The sequence below is a fragment of the Euwallacea similis genome, chromosome 29 (genome assembly GCF_039881205.1).
Source record: "Euwallacea similis isolate ESF13 chromosome 29, ESF131.1, whole genome shotgun sequence".
NCBI classification, from domain to species: domain Eukaryota; kingdom Metazoa; phylum Arthropoda; class Insecta; order Coleoptera; family Curculionidae; genus Euwallacea; species Euwallacea similis.
Window position 1 is genome coordinate 440,793 of NC_089637.1, and position 18,921 is coordinate 459,713.

The 18,921-nt window shown below is 32.0% G+C and overlaps 2 protein-coding genes across 2 annotated transcripts; both read left to right on the top strand.

The window, feature by feature from the left end:
* The first annotated feature begins 17 nt into the window (after positions 1-17).
* On the top strand, positions 18-6,518 carry spag (spaghetti). Its single transcript, XM_066403472.1, has 5 exons — positions 18-260; positions 2,459-2,683; positions 3,307-3,434; positions 4,825-5,960; positions 6,352-6,518. Exons 1-5 carry the CDS (start codon positions 129-131, stop codon positions 6,447-6,449), a joined length of 1,719 nt encoding a protein of 572 aa, XP_066259569.1. The 5' UTR covers positions 18-128; the 3' UTR covers positions 6,450-6,518.
* Positions 6,519-9,038: 2,520 nt separating this feature from the next.
* Positions 9,039-15,676, top strand: atl (atlastin GTPase). Its single transcript, XM_066403473.1, has 10 exons — positions 9,039-9,218; positions 9,510-9,730; positions 10,724-10,873; positions 11,010-11,165; positions 11,612-11,900; positions 12,814-12,998; positions 13,059-13,280; positions 13,346-13,560; positions 14,273-14,339; positions 14,700-15,676. Exons 1-10 carry the CDS (start codon positions 9,161-9,163, stop codon positions 14,820-14,822), a joined length of 1,686 nt encoding a protein of 561 aa, XP_066259570.1. The 5' UTR covers positions 9,039-9,160; the 3' UTR covers positions 14,823-15,676.
* Positions 15,677-18,921: the final 3,245 nt, after the last annotated feature.

The following is an 18,921-nucleotide window of genomic DNA, read 5'->3' on the forward strand; positions in this document are numbered from 1 at the left end:
TTATCTTTGTTTTGTTAGATTTTTTGATAAAATTAAAACTGAACCGATGTGATTCGAATGAAACTATTTGGTCGATAAAACTAAACAGATTTTCAAACTAGAAGTTGAAATTACCAAGATCTTGGAATATGAATCCGATTTTGCTTCAGAAATATTTCAAAGAAAATTCGTCTGATTTACAAGACTTCTACAAAGACTTGAAAACTTGGGGGGAGGAAATGAAGCGCAAAGACGAGTTTCTCAAAGAAGACACCTCTAAGGTACGTAGGTAAAACATTTATTTATGATATAGATTATTTCATCTGCCGACTCAGCTCTACATGAAATAATTATGTTCGAGGGTATGAGGTATTTTAAAGGTGGATTTTTATCTCAGCTATTAAACATCTTTCTAGACTTTTTTAAAGCAAATTTGTGTGTTTCCATGTGAATTAATCAAATCCAATCTATTGAGAAGTATCTTGTTAGGTAATAAATTAGTTTTTTTTACTGCAGATTTGTTGAAAATTTAAAAGTCCCCACTAAAAGACTTAGGTAAGGCAACAGTTGCAGGATAGACAGAGAGAGATAATATGTTAAAAAATACTTTATATTTATTTATACAGGGTGTTTCCTAAATGTTAAGCAAAAAGTTAGAGGGGCTATTCTCTAAGTAATTTTAAGCATTTTTTGTCCTTTGACGATTTTAGGAAAAATTATTTATTCCCTAGATAGATGGCCATAAATGTTTATTGATTTCATTTTTTCTTTTTTTATTAAAATGGTTAAAATAAGCGTAGCAAGATAGTGTGAATCTTGAAAACAACTCTAGTAAACACGTTGAACATTATTTAATTTGAATACGTTTCCAAATTTGTTACTTTTTTATCGTGAATACGTATAATAATGCTGAAATGACTGACATGCACTTCATGTATGGACTTGCCAATGGAAATTAGTTGCGGACCAGGCATTTTTACATTGAACGATTTCCGAATCGTAATGTTCTCAATCGAAAAATGTTCGAAAGAATTCATCTACGTCATTGTGACATAGGTACATTAAAAGAAGTGGAGGTGCAGGAAGACCAGTTACAGTGAGAATGGCAGAATTGGAAGAAAATATGCTAAACATAATAGAGGAAAATCTAGGTACTTCTACTAGAAAAATTGGAAGGGCTTTGGATGTTAGTAATAAAACTGTGTGAAAAGTTTTGAGGGAAAATTTGTTGTACCTGTACCACATAAAACGTGTTCAGGCTCTTCTTCATTGGTAGATTGTTATCATAGGTTCTACGTTTGCATTCTTCAAAGCCTGAAACAATAATTTCTTGTTGATCAAAATAGCTTTGAAAGCTTTTAGGTAATACATACTTTAATAATCTAAGCCCTTTTGGTTAATGTTGTTAAATGTTCTATTGAGCAGTATTCTCGACTAGGCAATTGAAATTCTAAATAACGTTTCTTGCATCTCAAGTATTTTTTTTACTAATCAATTATCGGTAATAGCCAAGGCCTACGACTTTAGCATTTTTCACATGCTCTTTCCAGAAGCGGTAGGAATCACAAATCACATCTCCGTTTTCTTTGGCATTTAAAAGGCCAAGTTCATTAATTAAATTTTTGTAAAATAACATTTACTTTGATCATGAAAGTAGGTGTCTCATATGCTCTCGCCTTTGCCATGTTCGTTCCACCCGCCCTCTACTTGAAATGTCGATGTTCCAATTCCAAAAATAAAGTCTTTTGGAATTTGTTTGTCTGCAAAACAACCAAAACAGAGGTTTAATTATTTTGTTTGGCCAAAATTCCTAAGTTAACCAAATAAATAGCAAAAACCAAAATTCTCATGTTTTTATTTTTGCTTGTGCGAATTTGCAACCTTTTATTTTAACACTGAGGGGTGGAAATGAAGTGTATTAGTATAATTTTCTTAACTAAGTATGCATTCGAATTCAGGGACGAATTACCACTTATTACAATTTTTAAACAGTAACTTGTTTAGACAGCAATTTTCAATGGGTAAGAATTGTCGCATACTAAGGTATTTGTGTTTTCTGGTCAACAAGATCGATAAAGAAAGTTCAATAAATATTGATTACTTGATGAAAAATTTAAAGCCAGTTCTGTAAGTGATAAGTTTTTCTCTGTTATGTTCTTTTTTTGTAAATTTAAAATTTAAACGTTTAACTTTTATATATGAGATTTTTTCACATTTTGTAACGTATATTTTCTGTTAAACATTTGTGTAACAAATAATTGTCCTTTTTTTGCTTATGTGTGCATTAAAGTAGGTATATTTGAAAGAAAGATTGTTAGCGACCTTACCAATTCTTGAATATACGTATTTATATATGTATAGGGCGACTTACAATATCATTTGCATCAATGGATATTTTCGTTACCAGCAAAGTATTTTTTCCTCAATTAATCTTGATAATAATTGGTGATTTAACAAATTACTTATCAATTTATTACAGAAACCAAAAATGAACACTGGTAAACCCAAGACCCCAAAACTGAATACGAAAACGAAGCAAAAGGCCAAAATATCCAAAACAGGCTCCACTGATTACGCAAAATGGGAAAAGTTCGACGCGGACTTGGAATGCGAACATGTGGATGATGATTACAAAGACGACTCAGAGTTAACAGATGAATTCGAAGAAGGATCAAGAGATGAAGCCATTGTACATAAAGAGAAGGTAATACTCATATAATCGTATATAAATAATATAATAAGTGCATTAAAATTAGAAATATTGATTCATTTTAGGACATTTTATATAAATGCAATTTAAGATGAAAAAAGCACGGGTGGCTGTAGTACACAAGTGCTGTTTTCTGATCTAGATTACATGAATACATATTGGTTTAAAATTACCTAGAATTTTTAATGCACGAGTTACATTTGAAGAAGAATTTTATGATCCAAATTATACGTATTTTTATAACATTTTTATAGTATTTTTGGCTTGTAGACATTGATAGAAACTTTATCACGTTCGAAATGGTTGATACAAATTTTCAACGTTTACTTATAAACAACTTATTACGATAAAAATACCTGATTTTTACTGTTAAACAGGTGGTGAATGGAATTCTCCCAGTTATAAAAAAGAGATGCGGTCAGAAAATTACATAAGGGAATGTTGTAAACTGCATTATTTTTACACATATTGCAGTTTTTTAATTCCATAATCTTCATATTCCGTTTTTTAGTCTCTATATTCTCGTATTTTAATATAAATTAACTAATGTTTATAAAAAGTTTCTATACACAGATTCGTGGCAGATGTCTTATTGTCTTATTCTAAAAATTCTTTAGGGAAATGCTTATTTTAAAGCAAAGGATTGGGACAAAGCTATGGAATGTTACACTAAGGCCATTAATTGTTATGCATACGATCCCATCTATTACGCAAATAGGGGGTTATGTTACTTAAAGAAAAACAGGTAAGTTCTTGTTCAGTAGTATTCGTCAATGAATAGCTTTCGTAAAGTAAATTATGATAGGAATATACAGAGTGTTTCATAATAGTACGTAAAAAATTTTAGGGGGTGAATTTAAGAAAAACATTCATATGAACATCAGTCAGTTTTCGCTTTCTGTCTGAAATACAGAATGATAAGAAAATTATCTTTGTTTTTGGTTTTTCCCAATAAATTCGTTCCGGCATTAAATATTTGTATGAAACTTATGCAGCATAAAATGGTTGTAGAGACACATCTTTTACGTGAAAAACATTATTTTTAATTTCACTAATGGCGTCCTCATTGATGCAACTTTAAACAATTTGAACGAGAAATATAATACGCCACTGTTTTTTTTAACAAACATACTTTTCTGTATTCTACATATTTCTATGAAAAGGGTCTCTTGAATATTTTTCATAATGTTTACAGTTTTCGTGCAAAAAAAATTAAATACAAAATTGTACAACTAAGAAATTGCATAATTCATTCGTTTAACACAATGAAAATACAGTATCAAATACACACATCAAAATACACTAGTTATTGCAGATAGAGGACATTTTCAACACCTTATCTAATTATTCTTTTATAACTAACGTAATGCACCTAATTTGATCTTGTAGTTTTAATATTAGATAGAAAATAATGTTTTTTCAATTTTTTTCCATGAAAACGGATAATGTTATGAAAAATATTTAAGAAACCTTTTTTTCACAGAAATATGGAGTATTCGGAATTTTTTTTAGCCAGTGGCATATCATGTTTTTCGTTTAAAATGTTCAGGGCCGCATCAATTGTGACGCCATTGATGAAATAAAAAACATTGTTTCCCTCTTAAAAGATGTGTCTCTACATCTATTTTACGCTCCGTAATTTTCATAAAAATATTTAATTCCGGAACGGATTTATTGAGAAATAAGTAGAAAAATAATAAATAAAATTTGGCTATACCGTTTTTGAATTTTAGTTTACTATTTTTTAGTTTATTATATTTAGCAACTGTTGTCTTATTTAACTGACCTCATAACTCTAATGGTTTAAGTGATAGCAATAGTTTTATATCACCAAATTATTGACATTGATCTTGTTCGACAGAATCAATAGTTGTGCAACTATTAGGACTTTTGCAGAATGACAAACTACTCTCAAGAATATTTAAACTGAAGTTGGTATAATTTTTGCTTCAAATTTTACACAGCTCTACAATAGATGCACTACTACTTCTGTCGAATGGGGCCATTCTATGTGAGTAATGGACAATGACGTATAGTGGTCCTTTTTATTTTGATAAATGGTATATGCAATTTAATTTTTTAACAATGTTGTCTCAAGTATTATTTTCACTTCATATGTTGCTATCATATTTTAGCTTTATAGCAGCAGAAGCAGATTGCACTTTAGCTTTAAGGCTAGATAGCACGTACGTCAAGGCTCTGCAACGTCGAGCTTCAGCTCGAGAATCTTTAGGGAAATTTGAGCTGGCAATTAGTGATTTACAACTCGCGCTCAGCCACGAACCCAAGAATACAGAGACAAAGGCCGCTCTTGAGAGGGTTAGGAAGAAATTGAGCACCAACAATACCGCCATAGAGAACTCCAGTCGTCCAATCTCAAAATTTCTAGCTTCCCGAACTAAACCACAGACTGTAAAACCTACAATAGGAAGTATCAGTAATAATCAGCCACTGGATTCAAGTGCCGGATCCTCTTGGCCAGATCCTGGATGTGAGATTGTGAATATTAACGCAATAAAGAAACCCCCACATCTACGTTCTAAAAAGCCTCTTGTCAAGATTCAAGTTTCTGAGAGTAACAGCGTCTCTGAGCAAATACATGAGGTTTTAGAGAAACCATCGAATAAGCCTGAGGCAGTGAAAAAGCATGTTGTAGAGCACGTAAAAAGGGTTAATTTTGAAGAAGATTTAGGTTCCCGTGATAAGACCATAAAGAAAACTTCTGCCTTTAAAAATAACAAAGTAAAAGCCAAAAATGAAATTGATGACATTTTAAATGAAAGCTTGTTGCCTGACTTACATCAACCTAGTGACATTATTAGTGATGATCTCAATGGGTTAGGAAAGAAGCTAATAGTACAAGAAATTGAAGTAGCAGAAATCAAACCTAAGGAAGATAAAAACACTGAAAACATACTTATTACCAAATTACATAACAAATGCTTAAAAGACACTAAAAACATAAAAATTGAGGAATCTTCTCAGGAGGCGAAATTAGAAATTCCCAAAACGTCAGTTCAGTTTTACAGCATGTGGAAGACCTTAAAGACTGCAGACAATAAATATGAGTATTTGAAACAAATAGATCCCAATGAAATTCCCAAATTATTCAAAGAGTCATTAGACAGCACCGTTTTCAGCAGTATTTTGGAGGTTTTGTCAGACGGTTTTATCGTGAGTGGAGACGACGTTTATGGGTTTTTATACCATCTGACGCAAGTGCCCAGATTTTCTGCTTTGACCATGTTTATGGATTTCAAGGATAAAGATTGTAAGTACCTATAATACTTATATCTTTTATATGACCTATTTTTTTGAGTATTTACTATGTCCATTTAGAATTCGTTAAGATATATATATTTCCAAGTTATTAGAGCTAACAGAATTTACTTGCCATCTTAGAACGGTAATTAATCACGTACTAATCACGTACCATCTAGAACGATAAGTGAAATATAAGGTTTACTATGAATGTGGGAAGCTTGAAGTAACAACACAATAAATTCAACGTCTCAATAAAATTATTATTGTTAAGTCCCGTGTTCTTGAAATTAATATTCTGTAACCTTTGTGAAGACAAGAACACGCAAATATATCGAATGTCTATTTTTAGCATACCAATTTTGCCAGAAAACTGAGGTGTGCCTTATTTCTACTTTCAGGCTTATGGAAACTCATCGACTATCTACGAGAAAAATCCCAGAAAGTCGAGATTACCAATGAACAAATACAGGATCTAATTTCAAAATATGAATTATAATCTGCTTATACTTAAATCAGGTTTAAATATTTGTTCTAAATCATATATTATATGAATATAAGTATATTGCGATAATACGATGTCTCAAATTCTTACCTCACTTTAAAATCGAAGATTTCGTGTTTGATTGCCGTGTAAATTTAAAAACTTTTTACTGCTACGGTGAGATATTATATAGTATCTTTTCAAACATGAGATGTTGAGTGATAAAGCAATCGATTAGCACCATCAGGTACATATACAGGATGCGGTAAATAAAACGAAACAGAGCTCTTTTCTCGGTTTATGAAGAAATTATGCAAAAATGCCCGGACACGTCAACTTTAATATGGTGGTGGAAGTTTTATACTAAAAATTGACGGTGATTTCCTTCCTTTCCTGGGCAGGGGAGAACCACCCCCAAAATTTTAAATGGCTAGGGATGTCGAATGGTATATGAAATTAAAGGTTTTTTGAAGTGCTTTATGGTGATACCAAAATTTCTTATATAATTTTCAATTTTCGGTTGTTGCCGGTTTCTGATTTGTAAAATGCATATAATGTTATATGGAACAGCTAGTTAATGGCTAATGATTCACATTTGTGTTCTTTATTTTTCAATTTACTCGCTTTTGCCAATTTAAAAAAATTAATTATCAGGTGACATTGATAGAGAGCTATCAGAAAACAAGGATGAATCTGAATTAATCTGGAGATGTTAGAAGAGAAACTAGTTATAAATCAAATTTGATAAGTACGAATTTATTCTGAAGTATGAATTATTGTGTTACGTATAATTTTATACTGCATAATATTATATTACAATTCTTCATTAATAACTTAATTGTCAAATTATTGCACTTTAAAACTATAGTCCAGTAAAAATAACTTTCATTATGTATTCTACCTAATTCCCAAATTTCTCAAGCAGTGCTATGACCTCAGCTATGACCTAAATCAATATGCAACGGTCCCATTCATCCGTTCAAGTCTCATGTATTGGCACAGCGTCGTCCCATAGGGGCTTTGTGCACTCCGTAATATTATTATGGGTTAAAATGACAAACACTTATTCCAATAATTGTTAGGGGCCTTTTATTTATTCAATCCTCTACATGCGGTTTGTGCAATCATATTTGCTTTGTACGGCGTTCGTGGAAGAAAGGATTCGTCGCCGGGAAATAAAAAATAGAAGTGCAGATAGCTTAGTATTCAATAGATGATGGTCTCATTTCTTCCATGCCAGTACCAGACACTTTGACATAGCAAACCGGTTGAAATTTTGAATATTATTTGCTGCACGAAGTGCTATTAGAATTTAGATATAAATCCAAAAATGTGAAAACGTTTACGGGAGGTGCCATTTAAAACAAAAAGTTGAATGGTGATGCACTTTTTTAAGGCACCTCGTATGTTTAACGTTATATCCAGCTTGTCTCTCGTTTGGGTTTAAACCTTTTAAAATATCTGGGACACCCAGTATAAACTTCTCGATTGTTTCCCTAATCTACAGTCCGATATTTTTTTAGCGTTAGCCCCTCCCACCAAAAGTGGGACCTCCTACCTTTGTGGTAGGCATGTGGCTGGTCGCTATTCAATTTAGAAGCTTTTTCGACTCTTCGAACCAATTTCGAGCTATTTATGAAATTACAATAGAAAACACTCAATTTTGCCTTGTATGAGCTAGGAGGAGATCTGTATTTTGTAATATCTTAAAACTTTGAGTAGTAGGAGCCCAATTTGTGCCACACTTAGATTTTCTTACGCTCAAAGAGTGGTTAGCGAATTGGCTTCCTTTTTCGGGGCATCCAAAATAATATTCTTCATCGATATACAAGCTTTGGTTAAATTTATTGTTTTGTGTGAAAAATCGTCAATTTAACCAACGTTTTGGCTTAAGTTACGTTACGACTGGTGGATTTATGGAGGATATAGGGATTAGCTCACCACGGCTTGAGCAAGACGGTGTTGACATGCAAAATCTCGGGCGCTTTGGCCCCACGTCTGTGAACTATTGGTTCCATTTGTTTCAATCATTCGGGTTCACCAGACTGGCGCAAGTTATTTAGAAGTTGGTGCAGATTGCTAGTAACGCAACCATTATGAATTCGGCGGGAAGATCAAAGGATTAGATAGAACTTGTCTGTCTGTACCTTTGTAATAACTAATTTATAACAAAAACATATGTAGACCGAGTCTGCTACTAGAGTCTACTAGTACAGGGAAAACTGAAATTTTAAAGATAATAGATCTTATATAAGATTAATAGATCTTTTTTACTCTCCTTAATATTTTAAAAACCAAAACACAAGGTTGTAATGCTGAGCACGACATATTCCAAGGCTAGGAAAACTTAATTTTTTTCAATTTAACAGACTTCAACTCTTGTTGTTTTATACATAGTGCCACATAGCATTGCAGAGCTGGAATCTCGTATGTATATGCGGATTGAAAAGGTCTGCATAGTTTACAAAATCTACATTCTCTTCACTGCCTTGTGATTCTGTGTTTATTTAATAAAAAACAGAGCTTCTATTAGACATGGGATGTCAACGTCACTTGCATTAACGTCACAACAACTCCAGTCCGCCAGTGTCACTTCTAACGTCATCATCCTTATGCTTTTTGCGTGTTTGCTTGCGTGAGGGACGGAAACGTAGCTCAACAATAGAAAAGTTGGAACTGGGGACGTTTTCCGAGAAATTTTTATATAATTTTTATTTTTATACAACATGAGTGAGATAAGACAACGGAGCAAACTTATCGTAAACGATGGATCATCTGTTGAAGGTAATTAAATTTTATCTTCTAATTTTCATCAGGTACAAAAAAAACAATGTTCCAATCTAGGATTTCAAATTTAAACTATTTATAAGTTAACCAGTAATTAATTCATTAATAGTTTTCTAACACTGCAAAGTGTTAGAAAATCTAATAATTATGCTTTTAAAATCAACCTCATGTTATGCTGGGTATAAGGTTGTTTCTTTCGTCATATCTAACTTTGTAACAATGCCTTCCAATGTCAATTATAGGTAATAAGTTCAAGGGTCCACGGATTTACTAACACGTTATTATCAGAGGTTTCAGATGTGGAGGAAACTATGACCAGTCCTCATTCTGTTCCAATAATACTTGCCAATGATGATCATTCTTTTAAGTTAGATGAAGAGGCATTGAGGAAGGTGCTTTTAAAGGATGAGATCAAAGATAGATATGTTGTGGTTGTTTCAGTCGCCGGTGCATTCAGGCATGGAAAGTCCTTTTTGTTGGATTTCTTTCTTCGATACATGAATTCCAAGGTAGGTACTTATTAATTTATCTACATTTTACTTTTGATGTCTTAACATTAATTTGTTATTCATATATGTAGCAGCATTGATTAAGATAAGATTATAGAAAAAATACAGCATATTACTTTAAAATGGCACTGTTGTTTATTAACTTCTTATTTTTCATATTTATGACCATGCCAATGCTTCAACTTTGAATAAACATTCATGATTAGTGCATTCATAGGCATATCTGCTAAGTAATAAATAAAACAAGTATTGTAAGGTTAATTCCTTCTTGGGTGCCACTCTAACCCAGAGGAGGTGTGATGTGCTCAGGTTGAAAGATTAAATAATCCAGTAGTAGCTCAAAGTTAGATGTATATAATTTTCCACAGGAAGGTTAATGTAAGGTGTTTTCACTACATCTTTTTTATATACATATCTAGAAATAGGTTAAACACCAAAATTTCATCATATTTATGATTAGTTCAAGTGCAAAAAATAACAAACACATCAAAATTAATTCTGTTTGAAATTCAGTCTCTTTAAAAAAGTATCAAGTCAATTTTACACTAGTGAGGAGCACTTTCAGTAAATTTTCCATTAACAAAAAAAATTCAGATTTTGTCCTTTATAAGAGATAAAAAATAAATAATGTATAATACAAAACTAATTTAAGTAGGAAAAAAAGTGGTATTTAAACGATGATGAAATAATGATAAAAATCATGTGCAACTATAATATACATATATGTGTGTCAATTAAGTGAATACCTACTTCTACAAGATTACAGTTGTTCTATATCCTATTTAATTAAACAATGGATAATTCTTCCTGATAACTACTTTTCTTGTTAAAATAAATTACAAAAATACTACATGTATTTTATGTAGTTCCATTAAGAAATACCTATTGATTAAATTGGATTTGATATAATAAGTACATTAAATTATTATTTACTATTTCTATATTGGTTGAGTATATTCCACTAAACAAGCATATATTTTCTTTGCATTTCAGTATGTCCACAAACAAAATACGTCAGAATGGATGGGATCAGTAGACACCCCATTAGAAGGTTTCTCATGGAGAGGCGGTTCTGAACGTGATACCACTGGCATTTTGATGTGGTCGGAAGTTTTTCTATCCGAACTTCCGACAGGCGAAAAGGTTTGTACTGGTTCAAATACTACCTTGAAATTAGTCCTGCTAATAAACATTGAAAGCTTTTGTTAAATTAAATTGTCAAGAAAATTGTAAGGATAAGATCAGCAAAATAATGTGTTTTTAATTCTGCTTTTTGTAGATTGCAATAATCCTGCTAGATACCCAGGGCACATGGGATAGCAAGAGTACAGTTAAAGAATGCGCCACCATCTTTGCCTTAAGTACCATGATAAGCTCAGTTCAAATTTACAATTTATCCACCAATATACAAGAAGACGACCTTCAACACCTACAGGTATATTTTTATTTTCATTTACGTAATTGTTTACTGTAAGTGGATCTAGCTATTAAAAATCACTGGTAAAAGTCTTAAATCATAGCATTGACATTGATTTTTGTTTCGTGTGTAATGCGCTGTATTAACGGTCACTGGTTATATGTAAATATAATTAGTCATTTTAAGAATATGAGGTGCAATGTTGACACAAAGTCTATGCATGCATTGTGTAACGATCTTATTTATAATTGGATATATGTGTGTTTCAAGTGAAATTTCTTTATAAATTGTTCTATTTTACACCTGATGTTTGGCAGTATAATTAACACATAAAGGCCATTTTTCAAAATAGTTTTTATATGTTAATTATAAGAATTCCTAAAAATGAAAGACATTTTGTGGGATTATAGCTAGTTACTCTAAAGCGTGTACTATAAAGTTTAGTACTAATAATATGTATGTAGCTTTTTACGGAATATGGGCGCCTGGCCCTAGCAGACTCCGGGAAAACGCCATTCCAAAGACTTCAATTCCTGGTGAGAGATTGGAGATTTCCATACGAGGCTCCCTATGGGGCAGTGGGCGGTCAACAGATCCTTCAAAAACGTCTAGAAGTTAGCGATCATCAACATACAGAGTTACAATCTTTGCGCAAACATATCAGGTCTTGTTTTTCGGAAATTGCTTGTTTTCTTATGCCCCATCCTGGAATTAAGGTGGCTACCAGTCCTACCTTTGATGGGCGCCTATCTGGTAAGTTATTGCATTCTTTTAAGGCCAATTTTAATGGTGTACTGAAAAGAAATTTGGATTATTTTAACTGTTTTGGGTTTCATATTAAAATCGCAGAATTTAGAATTTATTTCTAAATCAATTCATGTGAATCAAGAGATTTCTCAACGATAAAGGGGAAGATCATCCGTTAGTTTGTAAATGTAAAATAATCCGGCTAACTTTACCAGTACTGTACAAAATAAAGTCCTGAAGCGAACTAGTGGCAAAATTCTTTGGGATTGCTGTGGTCTAAATTTAGCATGCTGATGTTCGCAATAACGAATTACTCCGGAATGATCTTACTATTGCAATAAATTTAAGATCAAACTAAACATTTTATTTTCTTCCATATTTTAAAGATTTTAAGGTCGCCATACAAAAAGATAAGCTTAATTGTATGAAAACGTGTGTAAGAAAACTGTAAAATGAATTTTTTATTAGTCGAAATTAAAATTGTACTGACAGATTCTAATTGTACGAATAAATTTTTAAAATTCATATATGTATATATAAATTAGTAATTGTAAATCAAATTAAAATATCGATGTTTTCAAAGTCAACCAAGTTTCGCCTCCTGAATTATGTTTTTCTAATTGTGAACGATAATTTTTCATATTCATTTTAATTTTTATCTCATTCAAACATTAATTATATTAACTTTAGTACAATTATAATTAATTAAACCCTTAGAGTGATTTGGTGGTTTGTCCCTGGGAGATTTTGGACTTTGTGAAGTAATTTATGTTGCTTCTAATTATCTTAATCTGGGCCAATAAAATTTTGTTTTTTCATGATATTAATAATTCTTAATAATTTTGTCTTGTAGATATTTTGATTGCAGGCAAGATTATTGACAATAAATATAGTGACATTGTAATTTAAAATGTTTTAGAAATTGATCAGGATTTTAAAGACAACTTAAAGATATTAGTACCTATGATTCTGGCCCCAGAGAACTTAGTACTGAAGAAAATCAATGGAGAGAAAGTTAAAGTAAGAGATTTTGTACAATACTGCAAATCATACATGCAAATCTATGAGGGAGATGATCTTCCTGAACCAAAATCTATGCTTGTAGTAAGTTATAAATAATATTAGATACCTACAACTATTTCAAAATGTTTGAAATTATTATAGGCTACAGCTGAAGCAAATAACCTAGCAGCCGTTGCAGATGCAAAAGACGTCTACGTGCAATTGATGGAAGATGTGTGCGGTGGCACCAAACCTTACCTCAAAACTGATGCTATTGAAACAGAACATAAGAGAGTGAAGGACAAAGCCATTGAACAGTTTGAGAAGAAGAAGAAAATGGGCGGTGACGAATTTAGCGCTTTGTATAAGGAACAATTAGAAAAGGTTTGAAGTTTTTGAATTGAATTTTGAATTTTAAGTTTTATTCTCATATTGTGCTATTCTCACAGGACATTGAAGATACATTCCTTCAGTTCAAAGCCCACAATGAAGGTAAAAACATCTTCAAATCAGCGAGGACTCCCGCAGTATTCTTTGCTTTGGCTGTCGCTTTCTACATTGCATCTGGATTGTTTGGACTGTTTGGTTTATACTCGTTGGCCAATATCTGCAATATGGGTATGGCTGTATCATTCATCACACTCGCCACGTGGGCCTATGTCAGGTAAATTACTATCACTTTGTAATTTGTTTAGTTACAGGAAAATAAGAAAATAAAAGAGTTTGAATGAAAAATATATAATAAGTTGAAGCGCAATATTTAATTCTAGGGATATTTAGTACATTGTGTGTCTTTTTAAAAAATCGAATTTTAAAGTTTGAGAATACCTATGAATTCTTTCATGATTTTATTCTGTGAATTTGCATGCAGTATTAACGGAATATACTTATGTTTCATTAGGGAACGGATATATGCAAAAAGTTAATATGGCATAATCAGATGGACATATATATTTTTGGACGATATTTTTGTGATTTTTAAAAAAGATTTTGCCCTCGCAAATGAACCAATTTTGTTTTCAAACTTGAAATGCCGGTTATATGAAAATGCCTACCCGTTAAACTATCTTTACCCGTAACGTATATAGTTTATCTAATTTAAAAGTGTACAGAGTGCCACAAATTGGATGTCCAACATGGTGGTTTTTGTGCTATAACGAAAAAATACGAAGATCTTACTACAATAATGGGTTATCCATATAAAAGTGTCACTGTCATGTTTTTATAGAAATGCATCTGACCTTCGTCTGATATCATAATTTGGAAAGAAGCCTTTTAATTCTTCCACTAACCTTGGATGAGTTGGTGAAAAAATTTTTAGATGCATTTATTCATTTTAAAGCAAAATAAATGAAAATACATTTCCATATTTACAGGTATAGTGGAGAGATGAGAGAAGTTGGGGTAACGATCGATGAAACGGCGAACTTCATATGGGAAAACGTGAGTATTACATTGTACAAATCAAATTTTAAAGATGTTAATCAGATTAAATTAAAAATATTTGGATTTTGCCATTTGTATGTTCGTTATCACAATTTTAAAATGTGCATCTTCTCATTTAGCGGTCATATTTTAAAAAGAGAAGGCTTAGAAAACGAAGTATGTATTATAGCCATATATTGTATTCTTATTGCATGCATTTTGGTAATAGTTTTTCTAAAGTTGTGCTTTTATTGGGTAGTTTTTTTTTCGGAATTACCGAAACGTAATATTTCTTTATTTTTATATTATGATCTTAATTTAGCTGCTTACTGAATAACGACGAGATTATATAATTTATATCTGCGTGTACTTTTTCAGCTGTTCAAATCCGTCATGCAAATGTTCGTCGAATCCGGTATGCAACAAATGGCTGCCGAAGTAGCTGAGCGGGCAGCGGTGAACGCCACAAGGATGGCGTTAAATGGTAACAAATCCTCATGATTTTATATTACATTTAACGTCCGGTCTGGTAATATCGTACCTGGGTAGCAATAGGCTATGAAGATCATGAATAAAAATCTTTATTTTTGGGCGAATGTATGTTGTTGTTGGCTCTTTTATAGTGCGTGTCTCGGAAGTATTTTAGTTCATTAAATTTAGATTAAAACTCCAGTAGTGTGGATTTGTTTAATTCTTAAACCTTCATTTAATATTCTTCTAAGAACTTGAGCAATTTTTGGTGCATTACTTTTGTTTGTATCGTTTTATATTACAGATTAAATTTGTTGCGACTTAAAATATATTGAGGATAATATGCCGGACCGGATTATTTATTTATAATCTAATTTAAATTAAATCGATAGGGAATGTTTGTAAAAAAGCTCCTTGGGAACTTGATCCTCGTATATGTGTACAGCCGAGTGTAAATAGATAACAATATTTTAACCGTAATTCTTTATGTGATACCTTATACATTATTAGCATTTTTCTATTATTACAATTTTTTTTTGTTTTTATCAAAAGATTTTTTAAATTTTTTATACACATTTCTCAAATTCATAATATACATTTAAAATTTATGCACTTACTATTCAACAAAATGCGTTTCTAGCATGGTGCTCCCGAGGCTCATATCTTGTTGGCAATGTTTTAAAATGTTTAAAAATGTGTTAAATGGAATAATTGAATAGTTGGTGCCGCGTTTAAGTGCAGATCTATAAAGAGTTTTTGCCTGTTACATTAATCGAACGCCACATCTTTGGACAAACAGTTGTGATAATCAATTGCTTCCAATCGACTTAGCCAGTTTGTTATTTTTTTAGGCTGAAATATATTTTTGGGTTGAAAAGGAACAATTTTGTTTTTACTTCATTTGCGAAGTTTTTATTTTGGTTCAATTACTGAACCGTGTCAAAAATCTCCTGTTTGATAGTTCATTTGTTTTCATATCGTTATATTTTGAGGTTTGGAGGTTTCAAAACAGGCCGATTTTTTGAAAAAGATCTTATGCATCAATGAATTGATGCGAATTTTTTTATGAATGTATAGGTGCTAAAATTTGGGTTTTGATTGGCTAAAAAACTAGCGTTTTAAAATCATATTTGAAGACGCAAAGAATATACATAATAAGTTGCGTATTAAACATGAATCGTTCAGTTGAATTAACCACCAGTGCAGGGTATAACTAAATATTTATATAGCCAGCAGAAGCCCGGATGAATGCAGATACTTCCGATTGGATCAATTTTCTGTCGCAGCTATCTTGAATATTTTCATGATACGCTAAGGCATTTTCACATGCTATTTTTGTCTGGCTTCAAACTCACTTTTGTTCAAAGCGAAAGTGGACTTAATAGGTCAAAACTTTAAGTTGACAAATTAAAATTATTGTTTTGTGACAAGTGTCGTCGAAAAACCCACTAAAATGGATTTTGCTGATCGCGTTAACGTTCTGAAAGCTCTTTTTTGACAATTAACTTTTTATCAACACTGTTACCACAACCTTGCAGTCAAAAGTTCAAAGAGCAACCTGAATATTATCTTTTTTCTCCATGCTTAGTGGATAGCTTAATGGATGTCACATTGCTCAATCAAACCCATACTGTAGGTACTTGAAATCGCAGTTTTCAAATTGAGTTTTCAATTTATTTGGGAGCTGCATCGAGACGACTTAAGTTGGACCTGATGTTCACTACAGGTAATCGGAGTAGGTCAAATGTGTCATCTGAACACTGCTGAACTAACCTGAACACCAATTTTTGAGTCGATTTATTACCAAGGATTGATACCAGCCTAACAGCTGCTTCAATCCGCCGTCAAGTTCCTGGGGGAATTTTTGGAAGTACTAATCGAGAGTTTCCCGAAATTTTAGAACCGTTGATCTAACAGCGCAAGACTGTATGATCTTATTTGACCACAACAATATCTCTAACTGTTTCTGGCCACCACATTTGTTACGATTAACAATAATATTGTTAAAATTTACTTTTAGCTGTCAAACGAAATCTCAGCAATAATATTAATAGAAGACCTCAATTTTTCATTATATTTACAAATGGAATTATTTTAATATGAATGACCTATAAAGTTTGCCTGAGATGATGCAATTTGCATGCATCAATTGAAATTACGCTCCACCTTTGATTGTGGCAAATCTGTCATATTATCAGCTGTTCATAAAATTTTCTTTCGATGCCATTGGTTGTCACTTTATCAATCTTGCTAGATTGACAGGTGTCACAGTATAGCTAGTCCATTAACCCTTGTCCGACCTGACAATAATTTGTTACTTACCAGATTATACATTCATCAAGCTTTCGTTAGCGTGCATAGTTCGATTACATTCAAATATGCATATATAGGTACCCTTTTATGAAGATAAAATGCATATAAATGATATAAAAGAAGGCCTGGTTTGTCACTTCCTTACCTCATAGTTTAGTTCTTTATCAAAGTGCCTCTAATTCTAAGAATATTATCGCGAGGTTGGTCAGATCAAAAAGGCCTGACACTCTCTTAGTTACATACAAATGAAGCTATTTTAAAGTAATTTAAACCTCTCTTACAACTCGAATATTTTCTAATGATTTAGGGTTTGCACCCTCAAACTATACCACCTTCAGATCCTCTAAAAAACATTCTATAATTTTTGAACAAAATACTTAATATGTAAATAAATTATACCTACCTAGTAAGTACCAAGTATGTACCAGGTAGGCCGTCCAGCGGATACGGACTTAAAAGGTACCTTAAGTCTATTAACCTCGGATTTATGTAGATGTAATACTTTCGAAATTCTATGTGCAAATGCATCAGAATATTTCACCATATTTGGACTAATGGATTTTGCTGCAATTTTGGGTTTATAGAAAATGATATGAGTCGAATTCAAAATTAGTTTCGTAGGTTTTTGTTCTTCTTTACATGGTGGTTTAATTGGATTTCGATTTTCTGATGGTCTCCAAATCTTATAAGGATTTCGAAAACACAAGCAGGTACGCCAAAAATCTGTAAAAATATATTTACGAATCGATTTGTCTTGAGAATATTTTATTAATCTTAGTAAATATATATCAAGTAGGTAAATCATACATGTCCGGCGAGATAGAAAATTTCGTGACTTATAAATATGCAATATGAAATATTTGCGCACTTTAACACCGTGAAATTAACAAAATACTATATTTATAGATGAAAATGTGATTAACCGTTGTGAATTTCAGAGGCACTTTCAAGTTAAAGCAGGAATTCCTTAGAACCTGAAACATTTTTCTTAAAATTGAAAGTATTACATTCAATGTAAATATTGTTATATAATTAGGTACCTACACATTTTTTTAAATAAAGAAACGTACTTGTACTTCATTTGAAGTCGTTTGTACACGGATTTATGGTAGGTATATACGGGATGTATCAGAATTTTTCCGCCAACTGTTTATTGTAGGTTCCTGTGACCGAAATAAGAAATAAAGTTTATATAAACAAATGTCTAGTTGCCCTTTAGTTTCGCGATACAGGCAGTGGCGTACTTACCTCCGCCACTGGCTGATTTATAAAGTCTAGGAGTTTTTGGTTTTCTAAGCGTCTATATATTGAATTTACACCCAAATTTTGTTTTAAGTATCTCAAGAGCATATGAAATGATAATATTAAAAACTTCTTTTTTTTACTTGAGTTGTAAAAATGCACTTAATAAAAAAAAAATGACTAAACGACAAAGTGTTGCAATTTTTTTTAACTAAAAAGGACACATGACGCCCATATCTCCGCCACTGGCGAATAGTTAAAGCTGATGATTTTTTAAATTATACCTACCGATATGCTAAACTTATGAACAAAATTTGGTTAAACATTTTTAAGCCGTTTGGAAGTTAAAAAATAAAAACTTTTTTTTCTTAAACTTTAACACCCTGTATCTCGTAACTAAGGGGCAATTAGACATTTGTTTATACAAACTTTATTTCTTATTTCGGTCGCAGGAACCTATAGCAAGCAGGTGGCAAAACAATTCTGATACGCCCTGTGTAACATGAGTAGAGTGTTATGTTATTGTCTTATTATTTTTATTATATTAAACATATTATATCATAACCATAAAATC

What these genes read in the sequence shown, in the direction of transcription:
- spag (XM_066403472.1), top strand. Translation starts at nt 129, where the DNA reads ATGAATCCGATTTTGCTTCAGAAATATTTCAAAGAAAATTCGTCTGAT. An exon ending in TCAAAGAAGACACCTCTAAG is followed by an intron (nt 261 to 2,458) that starts GTACGTAGGTAA and finishes AATTTATTACAG; the next exon opens with AAACCAAAAATGAACACTGG. An exon ending in TGTTACTTAAAGAAAAACAG is followed by an intron (nt 3,435 to 4,824) that starts GTAAGTTCTTGT and finishes ATCATATTTTAG; the next exon opens with CTTTATAGCAGCAGAAGCAG.
- atl (XM_066403473.1), top strand. Translation starts at nt 9,161, where the DNA reads ATGAGTGAGATAAGACAACGGAGCAAACTTATCGTAAACGATGGATCA. An exon ending in CGATGGATCATCTGTTGAAG is followed by an intron (nt 9,219 to 9,509) that starts GTAATTAAATTT and finishes CGTTATTATCAG; the next exon opens with AGGTTTCAGATGTGGAGGAA. An exon ending in TTCGATACATGAATTCCAAG is followed by an intron (nt 9,731 to 10,723) that starts GTAGGTACTTAT and finishes TTTGCATTTCAG; the next exon opens with TATGTCCACAAACAAAATAC.